The following is a 13,562-nucleotide window of genomic DNA, read 5'->3' on the forward strand; positions in this document are numbered from 1 at the left end:
ATATGTTTTTTTAACTTATCTCGTATATCCAAGTATGAACTTAAACTTGTATTAAGTTGAACAAGTAGATACACATATTTTATATGACATAATACACGTAGGATGTCGCATAGGATGTCGCGTAGGACATAAATTGTCACGTAGGACGTATATCTACTTGTTCATATTTGTACAAATTTAAGTGTCTATTTGTACACACCAAAAATTAGAAGACATATATATCAAATAAGATCAAGTTAAAGGACACATTTACGTGTTATGCATATTAAAATGATATTGGCAAAAAGTGCTATCAACCAAATATCTCCTCTCTTTTTTCCCCTTTCTTTTTCTACCCCTATTTTATGAAGTATACAGATGTAAAGAGAAAAAAGAGTCATGAACTAGTAAATTCAAACACCCCTTCTAACTTCAACAAGTGTTGTAAAACTCTTTAACATTAAAGTGCCACAAAAAAAGGACACAGAACCTATGTGTGTCCACCAAATTCAACAATGAATTGAATTAAAGACAATTTTTTTCTTTTTTCTTCCAATCACCTCCCTTTATTTAAACACCTATCTATATAATATGCCCCCCATTTTCATATCCATCAAAAACACTTTCACACAACAAAATAACACAAACACAACCCCCCCCCCCCCCCCACCCCACCCAAACAAAGTATGGGGAGACCACCTTGTTGTGATAAAATAGGTATCAAGAAAGGTCCTTGGACTCCTGAAGAAGATATCATTTTAGTCTCTTATATTCAAGAACATGGTCCTGGAAATTGGAGATCAGTCCCTACTAATACTGGTAAGTTAGTTGCAATCTTGATTATTTTTTTTTCCGTATCTGATGATGTCTGGTACTCACATTGAGGTCCGACTGAAATTCCTGTTGGAAAGTCCATATAGGTAAAGTCTTAAGGTGATTCATATCCGATTCGAGGCTTGAATATGAAACTTTTGATTAAAGAATAAAGAAGTACTTAGCACTCCACCAGACACCACTCCCTAGTGCTAATATTGGTTTATAGTTACTTTATGTTGGTGTTATAATTATAGGGTTAATTTTTTCTTTTTTCTTTGTAGAAAAGATTATAATTTTCTCTATTTATTTAATTGTTTAATGAAGCAACTTTTTGGTTTTTTTTCTTAAAGGGTTGATGAGATGCAGCAAAAGTTGTAGGCTAAGGTGGACAAATTACTTGAGGCCAGGAATCAAAAGGGGGAATTTCACTCCACATGAAGAAGGAATGATTATCCATCTTCAAGCTTTGTTGGGTAACAAGTAATGATCTTCACCTTCTTAATTACTTTTTTTTTTACTCAACATTTTTATTTTAATCATACAATTAAAAGAAAAAAGCTTTGAGATGAGTGTAAACAGATAGTGAAAATTCATATAGCTGACTTCCCAACTTATTAGAGATTGAAATGTATATGTATATGTTTGTACAGATGGGCAGCTATAGCTTCATATCTACCACAAAGGACAGACAATGACATCAAGAATTACTGGAACACGCATCTAAAGAAGAAACTCAAGAAATTCCAAACAGAATTGGATTCACATAATTTGCCTCTTCCTCCTCCTAATTTTGACAATTCTAGCACTAATAACTATGATCATCATCAATTCTCAAAGTTATTAAACTCTCCAAATTCTTTATCATCATCATCATTGTATGCTTCTAGTACAGAAAATATTTCAAGACTTCTAGAAGGTTGGATGAGATCTTCCCCTAATCCTTCTAGAAGAAACAATATTGATCATGATGAAATGTTGCATGAGGCACAAAAAAACCAAGATCAAGATGGAGGAGTTAGCAATCATGATGATGGTGTAACAATTCCAAATGAGAAATCAAGTTATAATATTAATTGTGAAAGTAGTGAAGTTGTTACACATGAAAAGGCAAGTCCTCCTCCATTCACATATCTTGAAAAGTGGCTACTAGAAGAAAATGGTGGTCAAGTTGAAGAACTCATGGAACTTCCAATGATATTCACTTAATAATACCAATTATTTTCTCTATAATTATAAACTTTTTTTCTTCTTTTTCTTGTGTGGAGTTTATTTGGGGGCATGCATTCATGTCTTATTATTTGAAGAAAGCGTAATAGCTTACTGGTCCATGAGCGGCATATAATAGCTTACTGACTCAGTATTCAAGTGATTCATCAACAGAAACAATGAGATCTTGAAAGTTGCTTTTTCAAGTGTTACCGTTCTGCCAATCAAGGAAGGTTTTTAGCTTCATGGCATGAGAAATGTATTAATGCTCAAGTGATTCAACCGAAATGATGAGATCTTGAAAGCTGCTAGTTCAAGTGTATGTAGTGAAATGTTATGTCAATCGAATAATGTTTTTGATGATAGGATCACCTGGACGAAGTCCTTAGATGTGTGTGAAGTTTTAACTTTTAAGTTAACATATAGTTCTAATTTTATGTAACTTTTCTAATTTGAAGTTAAAATAAGCTCCAATATTATAGCTTTCTTCTCATATCAATCACAAAGTCTTATTTATTTTGTAAATTAACTATTCAATATTTGAGTGAAGGCAACTTAGTTTATGATTATCAAGCTCATTGGTGTGTAATTTCTTCCACATAGTAAATTAAAAGCAAAAATATGGAGTATGGTAGGAATTTAAGAAGGTAGATATATGTAGGTTCATTTAAAGTCTATCATATATATTTAAATATTTGAACCAAAAAAAATATATATATTTAAATATAATTAACCATTTGTCACTAAAACTATTAAAATTGTATTATATTATTATAATTATATATAGATCAGGGTTTAAGTTTTATGCACTAACATCATTTATTAATATCTTTTGCATGATTATATCAAGTTATCTGTAATAACGAGTAAACTATATATAACAAACATGATTTGCTAATTTGGAAAATAAAGTAACATGTTTAAATTATACTATTATTAGTTATTGTCCATGTCTATAACTTAAAATATCGTCATAATATTAATCACCAATTTCACATAATAATATTAATAATGACCGACGATGAGGATGTAGACTAATATAGAGTAATAAATAGCATTAAATAAGTTATGAATCAATTATGAGAGATGGGACTAGTAGTCAAAACTCATAAATTATAGAGTTATTATTAATACTATAGCCCAATAATAGAGGTACTTAATTTCAAGTTCTAAAACATGAACTAAAATAATTTATAACTCGATACATAAGTATTTAAGAAATTAAACAAACAATAAGTTAATATAAGAAATCAATCTTTTCTTATTTTTGAAGATAGACGTACAGACGAGTTATAACTTAAACGTTTTTAAAAAAAATCTAGTCTCTTAAAATACTTTCATTTATGGAACTCTCGATGCAACATCATGATTTTTTAAAAACAAACGATAAAAGTTATATTCAAGAAAACTCAATGAATATGTGATAGCCTTAAAAATACAATCAACATGATGAAAGGAGGGATAACTAATTTTAAACTTTGAGCAAAAAAAAAAATTGATTAAATATCCTTATAGATGTCTAATAATGAAACTATCGATAATAGAAGGTAACAGACCAGAGATTCAAAGAGCTAATAACTTGATAAGCAAAAGGTAGACATTATCATCTTAACATTGACCTTAAAAAATATTTTAAAAGAGTAACTACTTCTTTATTTTATAAATCATGATTCTTTAAATCAAAAGAAATACTATATAATTTCAACTTTTAATTAAATTCAAATGTACATATGGGCACTAGGCTACATTAATTTATTACTTTTTTTTGTGTGTGTGTGAACACTAGAATTATTATTCCCCTAATTTTGACTAATATCTAGATAGAGAAAACAACACATAATATAGTATTGGTATAGGCCCTCTCTTATTATTTTTTTAAAAATGTTATTAGAAATTCAATTAATTAATAAAGAAGAATTTACATACAAAAAGAGTGGGGTGGGGGGGAGGGGGGTGGGGGATAGTAAAAAAAGAGAATAATGGTTGATAGAAAGAATCACTAATATGAAATGGGAAAGGTAAGTGTCACGAAATTCTTGTTATCTTTTTAGGGTAATAAAATGCTTTTATTTTAATTTCATGTAACTTTTAATTTCTTTTCACCAAAATTAACAAAAATGAAAGAGGGAAACATGTGATTTCTCTATATTATTGATGCCCTTTCTCTAAGGGTATATAGTTTGATTAATTTGTCATGTCTCATCGTGACCTTTAGAGACTTTAACATGTCAAATTAATAATGCATGCAACATTGGAAGTTTTTTTTATATGCACAGTCAGTATAAGTATCAGTTGACATAGCAAATTAAGAGCTATTTACCTTTTCATTAGACTTACTTAACGTGAATTCAAATTATTAAACCAATAGACTGTGAAATAAGATCATCAAATTGGTCGAATTGAAAAACAAAATGTTCATACAAAAGCTATTCTATTATTAATTATTCTAAATTAATTATGTTCGGATCTTTTTTAGTTTTCATTCGATAGTCAATATCCACTTTAAAGTATGACTATTTAGACTTGCGTCGAGAAGTCTCATTCTGAGAGTAAAGTACTCTCAATTGAAGGGAGCTCTATATCACTAGCGGAGTCAGAATTTTCGTTAAGGAGGTTCAAAATCTGTAGAAATAGACACACGAAGTAGCTAAAGGGGGTTCAACATCTCCTATATATACATAAAAAATTATTTTAACCATCTATAAATAATATAATTTTCCGCCGAAGGGGGTTCAGTTATAAGGTGGCTTCGCCCCTGCTATATATACATGATTTGAAATCGTGATCAGACTTCCGAACCCTAAATTATATTTTGTGTACCTGTAATTGCATACCATGAACTTCTCCATTCTATGAGGTTGAGCTCAAAACCTCTCAACTAAATAAAATGAAGAAATCTCACTCATCTCGCCACATCATTCTTCAGTGATATTTAACACGTTACCATCTAATATAATGCACGAAGTATATGTTATTTTCGACCAACACATTTATATACATATAATTCACGTAGGTGGAACTTTTTTTTTTTTTTTGCAATAAAAGATAAATTACTTTATTTAGCATTATATGTCTTCCCAAAAATATGATTGATCTGCTGGCAAAATTGGCATGCATGTGATGTTAACAAATACCCCTTTTGTAATATAATATTTGTTACCGCAATGAAATTAAATAAGGCAATAATTTGGTCATGTAATGTAATGGCCACCCTACAAACCCTACAAACATTTAAATACTTATTCAATTCAATATAAAATTTCTTAGGACACGTGTCAAACAAATAAGGCAGTACAAATGATAGAAATAAGAGGGGCAAACGCGGAGTTAAAATTTCAATTTTATGAATTTTAAATATTAAAGTAATCAGACTTTAAGCGATAAGAACTTTTTTTTTAATATTATTGAGTTCGATTGAATCTGTATACGAATTTTTAGCTCAGGCAGATGAGAGGGGACTACCTGCACTACACCATAGTGACCTACGTAAAAACGTGCTGAGGTTTCTTTTCTTAATTTAAAAAGTTGTCCAATTAAAGACCTCTTTATTTTCATTAATTATACAATGAAGAGCATTTAATTACACGCTAATTAATTTATCTACAGCCCCCTACACATTTATTTTAGTTGGATTTATTTATATGATGATACGTAGCTAGTGTATAGGGGTTTAATTTGCTGGAACTTTCTGCTGTGAACAAATTTCGAGCTTGATGTGGCGTAGTCTGAAGTGTAAATTCGTAAAATTTGTTAGTTTAAGGTGTATAATACGTGTCATAGATTTTGATTTATGATAAATTTGGTGTAAAAGTTTTTTAACATATCGTTGAAATGAAGCTCAGCGAAAACATTTATAAGTCTCTAAAGAAGAGTGTGTATATGTGATGACTGATGATCATAATAGAAGACGAGCATAAATAAAAGTGAGTTAAGGATGGATCAACGCTTCTAAAGAGGCGAAGACTGAGTTGCTTCCTCCGAATTTCACATTGGAAATGGAGGGGAAAAGTGTGCCCTATATGTGACAATGTACTAGCAAATCCACATGTTCGATGCGATGCAATCAAAAGGAAAATTTTATAAAGTCTATTAGGTCAAAGCGAATAATACGTGTTATGAGATTTTGTTTGAGAAAAATATAAATTTTTAAGATGAAATATCTTAAAGATAAATACAAGATTTAATTAATTTTTTTTATTTTATTTTAGTTCAACAAAATATTTTTCCAAACAATAGATCTTTGGGTTAGGATTTTATGGGCCAAACTTAATGGGCCTTGGTGCAGCTATGGGCCAACTTACAGTTTGTTGGGCTGCAGAACAAGGCTAGATTGGGCCATCTTCATTCAACCTACAGTAGTTGGGTCATTTGCACTTTTGGCCCAATTTTTATGTTGGTTTTTAATTTTTATCCCTCGTAACAAACAATTTTTCCGTGGAGCATAAGTTTATATTTACACACCATAATATCTCACAAGTTATATCTTGTATGACTTTTTCCCTTCAAAAACTTATGTCCACTAGCATAAGTTCGATTGCTAAAAGATAAAATTTAAAAACCAATCCATTTGAAGAGCAAAAGTTAAAAACCAACACATGAAGGGAAGTTTGTGCAATTTCATCGCGGTAGTTCCCGTGAAATTTTTTCCCTTTTTGGTAAAACTATTTAGTAAATGACCCCTTTAATTTCTCTTTCTGTCTATGGTCCTTTTAGCCCACATTTAAATATTCTTTTTGAGAAAATTGAAGATCTTATCAAAGACATTAGATCACAGTCTAATTTTTCTTAAAATTATTGAAAACGTTAGATGATACTCTAATAATTTGTTTGTAAATGAATCTGACATTATTCGAATCGAAAAGATATTTTCCCAAGGACGGTATTTTCATAACTTCTAAAAATAGGCTAAATAAGTTGCTTATAATAGAACAATAAATCGATGGAATATTCTCTTATATAGTTGATTGTTTCATCTTCATGTTTTTTTTTCCTTTTTATTAATTTTTTCTCTAAGTTGGAATTGGTATTTTTACCATTTCTATAATTCTCTATCAAGACTAATTCTAACCAATTTTTTTAATTAAAAAATAACAATATTAAAGAAATATTTTGACTGATTATTGGTTCATTATGATGCATCTTTCAAATCACCTTTAGTTAATTCTATAATTAATTTTATCTCTAGTAGTGAATTTGGTGAAGAATCAATTCAAATGACCATTTTACTAGTGTTGTGTCATTGTTAAAAACATTAAGCTTGAAAAAGACTTTTACCAAATGTTTGGTGAATGTTTTAGAATAATTTTAGTTTGTAAAGTTTTAACAAAAGATAATGTATACTTTATGAATAATCGTTTGGAAAGCAACTTTTATTAAAATTAATCCAATTTGTTTCACACTTTTACCATGCATGAATAACCTATACCTTTTCTTTCTTTCTTTTTTCATCCGGTATTCGGTAATGCCAAAAAGTTTTAAAACAGTTCCTAACAAAAACGATTTTATACCAGAGAGACTCAAACTCAAGACCTAATCTGATTAAGGATTAAGGAATATTTATCGCTGACCTACTCTTTTGATATGACATAATTTGTGCTAGTTCCACATAATGATACTTTTGGTTTTATACATGATAAAAAAAAAGTGTTAAAAATCATTATTTATTTATTAAGCTTATATGTCTTGCCAAATGGTGTCAATGGAATGTTTGAAATTTCTTCAATCAGAATGCATCACCTTCAGAAATAAGTTTTATGGTACATAAATTTGGATTAATCGAAGTTCAATACAAATATCGAATATCGAATAAAAAACTAAAAAAATATAAACACTTCCTCCTATTCAAAATATTGTTTACTAAAATAACCCTTGTAATTAGTAACACGATTAAATTATTTTCTTAATAACGGTAAATTTCAAAACTTTTGCCGGCATTTACGTTGAGAGAATGAGGGGTGGGTTCAAATTTAAAGAGAATTCATCAAGCAATACTGAGAATTTTTTTACCAAAGTAAGCCATTATTAAAATTAATTTATCAAAATAATACGTTTTTTTGAAATTTTATAAAACTAGTATAAACGTAGTTCACAGTAACATTTTAGGTTATATTTTATAAAAAAAAAAAATCAATAACAAAAAGATAAAAATCTGACAGATTAAACAGACATAAAACGTTATTGTCAGTAACGTTTTATAATTCGTTACTCTGAGGCACGTTTTACAGCTAGAACGTGACTCGCAGTAACATTTTTCTGGAATGACTGAAAATTAAAAAAACAATCTTGTACATGCCTCATTCAATTTTATTAAACTTTTCACTATTAAAATGAATATATATAATTTACACATATATATTCACATATATAAATTTCTCTTTTCTTCTCTTTTCATACGTAGATAGTCCTTTTGCAAGGAAAATAAGTTGTGAGGAGGTTTTACTACAATATCAATTAATTCCTTCGTCTCTTCTATTATGATGTAGCCATCATATTTTTTTTAATAGTTGGTTTGCTTACTTATTACATCAATTTTAATTCAATAACTTCTTTATTGATAGTCTAATATTTAATAATGATAAGAAACCAATTGGTATAATATTTGGAAGGGATGCTATCTTAGGCTTGAATTAAGAAGATCTCTCATATGATTTATTTACAAACTTTGAAATTGAAATGATACAAGACAAGCTCCAATTTGTGTAAAGTCATCCTCACTTTTTTTATCCTTTTGTTTAAAAAAAATATTGTCTATGTGAAAACAGAAAGAAAAGAGAAAATCATACATATTTCAAATGAAGGTATGTACAAAATATATCTATCCATTTTAATAGTGGAAATTTGAATAATGAATGAGAGATGTACAAGATTGAATTTCAATTTTCACCATTGAAAAACGTTATTGTGAGTCATGTTTTAGCTGTAAAACGTGCTTCAGAGTAACGAATTATAAAACGTTACTGACAATAACGTTTTATGTCTGTTTACTCTGTCAGATTTTTGTCTTTTTGTTATTCAATTTTTTTGAATAAAATATAACCTAAAATGTTACTGTGAATTACATTTATACTAGTTTTGTAAAAAAAATTTAAAAAAACGTATTATTTTGATAAATTGATTTTTATAATAGCTTACTTTGGTCAAAAATTCCTAATTACTCGTTCCATTTTATTTTAACTGTTGTTTTAACTTTTTGTACATCTATTAAAATAAAATACAACGTATAATTACTAAGTTATCCATGTTTATTAAATATTTTCTAAAATTGAGCAGTATAAGAACTACTGACTTTTTAATGTTAAAGATACATATGATTGAAAACAAATATCAATCTTTAATTTCAAATTCTTATTGTGACAATTATTTTAGGCTAATTTTTTTTTTTTTGAGTTAAAACGATAGTTAAAATGAAACATATGAGATAATTGAAAGAGGGGCCTCTAAGCATTGGATCCACCAATGAATTTTCTTCAAAAATTTTTTGTTTCAATAAATGTCATGACATGGGTATTAGCTACAAGAAATATATACTAAATTATTATGAAAGCTTAGTTAAGATGGTCCAATAATGCACAATTCCAAAGAGACAAGCAAATCTTAGAACACACACTCTAAGTAATTCCTCCGTTTCAAATTATTTGTGTTTGATATGAAGAATAATATATTCCTTCAATTTTAGTGATATTATATCTTAAGACATAAATGAGAATAATATAGTTACAATAATAAACTCTTTTAATTAATATTTTCTTAAGGACCTAAATAATTTGTGACGAAAGGTATATTTTCATTAGTTGTTCAAGATTGTATTATTTGCTTTGTTCTATGTGGAATTAACTTTTCCAATGAGAGAATCCTAGAAAGAATAAAGTATAAACTATATATTTACTTTGTTCTATTTCTTAATCTTTTCCTTTGTCGAATATGAAAAATATAAAATACCTTGTTCAATCTTGAACAAGTTATTTATAATAATACTACTAATTAAATTATTTGTTTTCACTTAACTTTTTTAAAAAAATTTAAAGCTAAGCAACACTATTAAAAAAACATGATTTTTCACAGATGTTCTTAGAAAGTAAAAAGAAGAAAAATTAACTTAAATACCCGTTCACCCAATTGATTAAACTAAAAATAGAAGATAGATATATAATATAAATATAATTCATGTATAAAATGTGTATAATTGTGTATAACGAGTTAATAATTTAACTATAACAGCTAAAAAAGTAAAGAATAAATCTGTCTGACTATTTGTATAAAGATCACATAAAAAATGGCTTCTCACTAAGATATTATCAAGAAAAATCTATCGATAATAATTGTGACAAACTAATTTTCAACGTAAGTCAAAATTTTCATTTTTTTTAAGTAGTGCAAGAAGCAAAAACATCCAAGATACATTTGAACCTTAAACTCTTCCATTTTTACTACTTTATGTAATTCTTTTCCTTGTATAAAATCACAGAAAAAAATAAATTATAAAATCTACTCCCAAAAGTACAAAACTAGCATATTTATTCATGAAACAATGCCATTTAAATATAAAGTAATTCAATAAACTAATAAAGATGTTGTTTACCTTGTGCTACAAAATGCTTTGGTCTATGCCAAAAAGAAAACGACTTCTACAAAAATAAATAAAAAATAAAAAAATATTCTTTTAGAATCTTTTGATCCCTCTTCATTTTCTTTGTGAAATTTTTGCAGAAACAGTTTTTCTACCTGAGGTAGGAGTTAGGTCTGCGTACACCATATTCTTTCAATATTTCACTTATGAGATTTTACTGAATATATTACGTATAGTTATTTGATTAAAAAAAAAGGGAATATTTGGGTAAACCTCCCTAGGAGTTTTCTTTTTTTGTCTTATAAAAAATCAACTATACAACTATTTCCAAATATTAAAATTTACAAAGTCAGACACCAAAAAGAACAAGTCTATCATTGTACTTAACACCAACAAATGGCATAACCTCTTTAATTTATAGCCGGCAACTTTAATTATTCTTCCTCTTATAATATTTATACTTCACTCCTCACTAATCCATCAAATTCCTTTTTTTCCCTTCTCCAAATTCCATGAAGGAACAAGGAAACCTATGTTCTTATCGGACGTGATCATTTCTAATCTTGTCTAAAGTTATATTATCGAAGATGGATAGGCTATTAACTCTAGAGCCATCTAATGTGGTTACAATACGACTTGAACCAGGTCAGAAGTGTTCAGGTGAGTTAACCCTACGTAACGTCATGTACACCATGCCAGTTGCGTTTCGTCTGCAGCCAGTAAACAAGACACGTTACACGATCCGTCCTCAATCGGGGATCATCTCTCCTCTAACAACAATCACTTTGGAGATAATTTACCATCTCCCTCCAAACACAACTCTACCAAACACTTTCCCTCATTCTGATGACTCATTCCTCTTGCATAGTGTTGTGGCCCCAGGAGCAGCTATTAACAATAAGGCCACTTCTCCCACTTTATTAGATATGGTCCCAATTGATTGGTTCACTACAAAGAAAAAACAAGTTTTCATAGATAGTGCTATAAAAGTAATGTTTATTGGTTCACCTGTTTTGTGCTATCTTGTTAAAAAAGGCTATATGGATGAAATTAGAGAGGTTTTAGAAAAAAGTGACTATAATTGCAAACCTGCTGACTCAGTTGACTTTGAAGGTCAAACATTACTACATTTGGCTATTTCACAAAGTAGGGCTGATTTAGTCCAATTGTTACTTGAATTTGGGCCTAACATTGAGGCCCATAGTAGATCATGTTCAAGCCCATTAGAAGCAGCAGCAGCATTAGGAGAGTCTTTAATTGTTGAGCTTTTATTAGCAAAAAAGGCTAAAACTGAAAGAACAGAGTACTCTGCTTCAGGCCCAATACATCTTGCTGCTGGAAATGGCCATTTGGAAGTTCTAAAACTACTCTTACTCAATGGAGCTAATGTGAATGCATTAACGAAAGACGGTAACACGGCCTTGCATATCGCGGTGGAGGAAGGTAGACGAGATTGTGTTCGTGTTTTATTGGCTAATGGCGCGAGAGCTGATGCGCGAAACGAGGGGAATTGTGATACACCTTTGCATATTGCTGCTGGATTAGGTGATGAACATATGGTACGTGTTTTAATTCAAAAAGGTGCTGAGAAAAATGTACGTAACAAATATGGGAAAACTGCTTATGATGTTGCTGCAGAACATGGACATAACAAGCTTTTCGATGCTCTACGTTTAGGTACGGATTTAGTATTTGAATATTATGAGTTCGAGTTCAAAATTATACTATATTACGTGTGCTTCTTTAGTGAACTTTTTAGCATATATACAGTATGATACAAAGTTCGATCCAAAATTTTTGAGTTGGATGAACTCGTAACCCCTTAACTACAAACTATCCTCTATATAGACACACTATTGCTATGTATTTTAACATATTGTAACATGTTACTTGCCTTAATTTTTTCGGTGTTACTAATCTCACTCGTCATATATTGGTAAATTTGTTTAACTCTAAAACAATAACATATCTAGTATAATTTTATAAGTGTGGTCTGTAGAGGATAGGATATACGCAAACTTTACCCTACTTTTTATGGGGTGGGACAGTTGTTTGTGATAGACCCTTGTTTCAAAAGAACTTCTATACAATTTAGTGTAGAAAAGTTATACACTATTAAATCACCTGAAAAATAACCACATGTAATCCCCGTAAAAACAAATGCATTAGTAACTTGAAAAATAAGACAAATTAACTGCTACAATATGTTAAAATATACTGATAGTATAAAAATTCTTTACACCGTTTGATCGATGTATATAAGTTCGATTCATGACAAGTTAATTACTTTTATATAAAACTTATTTTACAACTTAACTTCACTTATGTTCTCCTCCACTATAGGACTAAAGAAACCTATATGACTAATTTTGCCTCCTGACTCTAAATCTTGAATTCGTCTTGATAGGTGACAACCTATGTGTAGCGGCTCGAAAAGGAGAGGTAAGAACCATCCAATGTCTCCTCGAAAACGGAGCCAGCATCAACGGACGTGACCAACATGGTTGGACCGCGTTGCACCGGGCTAGTTTCAAAGGACGAATAGAAGTTGTAAAAGCATTAATAGAAAATGGAATTGATATAAATGCAAAAGATGAAGATGGATATAGTGCATTACATTGTGCTGTTGAATCTGGACATGTTGATGTAGCTGAATTACTAGTTAAAAAAGGTGCAGACATTGATTCAAGGACTAATAAAGGTGTTACTCCGTTACGTATCGCGGAATCGTTGAAATATTCCGGATTGACTAGGGTAATCATGCAAGGTAACGGAGCGAAAGAACAAGTAGGGGCAAAATTGGAAATGAATTTTGCGAAATCGTATGGAAAAATGGCTAAAGATGTCGAAATTATTGGGAGTGTGAAGAAAAGAAGTCATGTTAATAAATCGTCAAGAGTTCGGAGGAGTAGCATTGATAGAACTGTTCCATTAGCATGTTGATCTATTTGGTGCACTATACTCTTTTTGCGTGTCAGAGTGATCGATCACCATA

At 29.8% G+C, this 13,562-nt stretch overlaps 2 protein-coding genes across 2 annotated transcripts; both read left to right on the plus strand.

Moving 5' to 3' along the window:
- The first annotated feature begins 639 nt into the window (after positions 1 to 639).
- Positions 640 to 2,025, plus strand: LOC125865103 (transcription factor MYB60). The gene is made up of 3 exons (XM_049545273.1): positions 640 to 798; positions 1,146 to 1,275; positions 1,446 to 2,025. The coding sequence occupies exons 1-3, from the start codon at positions 666 to 668 to the stop codon at positions 1,999 to 2,001; spliced, it is 819 nt and encodes a 272-aa protein (XP_049401230.1). The 5' UTR covers positions 640 to 665; the 3' UTR covers positions 2,002 to 2,025.
- Positions 2,026 to 11,154: 9,129 nt separating this feature from the next.
- On the plus strand, positions 11,155 to 13,510 carry LOC125864222 (protein VAPYRIN-like). The gene is made up of 2 exons (XM_049544135.1): positions 11,155 to 12,244; positions 12,975 to 13,510. Exons 1-2 carry the CDS (start codon positions 11,155 to 11,157, stop codon positions 13,508 to 13,510), a joined length of 1,626 nt encoding a protein of 541 aa, XP_049400092.1.
- Positions 13,511 to 13,562: the final 52 nt, after the last annotated feature.

Source organism: Solanum stenotomum, chromosome 5, assembly GCF_019186545.1.
Source record: "Solanum stenotomum isolate F172 chromosome 5, ASM1918654v1, whole genome shotgun sequence".
NCBI lineage: Eukaryota > Viridiplantae > Streptophyta > Magnoliopsida > Solanales > Solanaceae > Solanum > Solanum stenotomum.

What these genes read in the sequence shown, in the direction of transcription:
- LOC125865103 (XM_049545273.1), top strand. Translation starts at nt 666, where the DNA reads ATGGGGAGACCACCTTGTTGTGATAAAATAGGTATCAAGAAAGGTCCT. An exon ending in ATCAGTCCCTACTAATACTG is followed by an intron (nt 799 to 1,145) that starts GTAAGTTAGTTG and finishes TTTTTCTTAAAG; the next exon opens with GGTTGATGAGATGCAGCAAA. An exon ending in CAAGCTTTGTTGGGTAACAA is followed by an intron (nt 1,276 to 1,445) that starts GTAATGATCTTC and finishes ATGTTTGTACAG; the next exon opens with ATGGGCAGCTATAGCTTCAT.
- LOC125864222 (XM_049544135.1), top strand. Translation starts at nt 11,155, where the DNA reads ATGGATAGGCTATTAACTCTAGAGCCATCTAATGTGGTTACAATACGA. An exon ending in TTTCGATGCTCTACGTTTAG is followed by an intron (nt 12,245 to 12,974) that starts GTACGGATTTAG and finishes TCGTCTTGATAG; the next exon opens with GTGACAACCTATGTGTAGCG.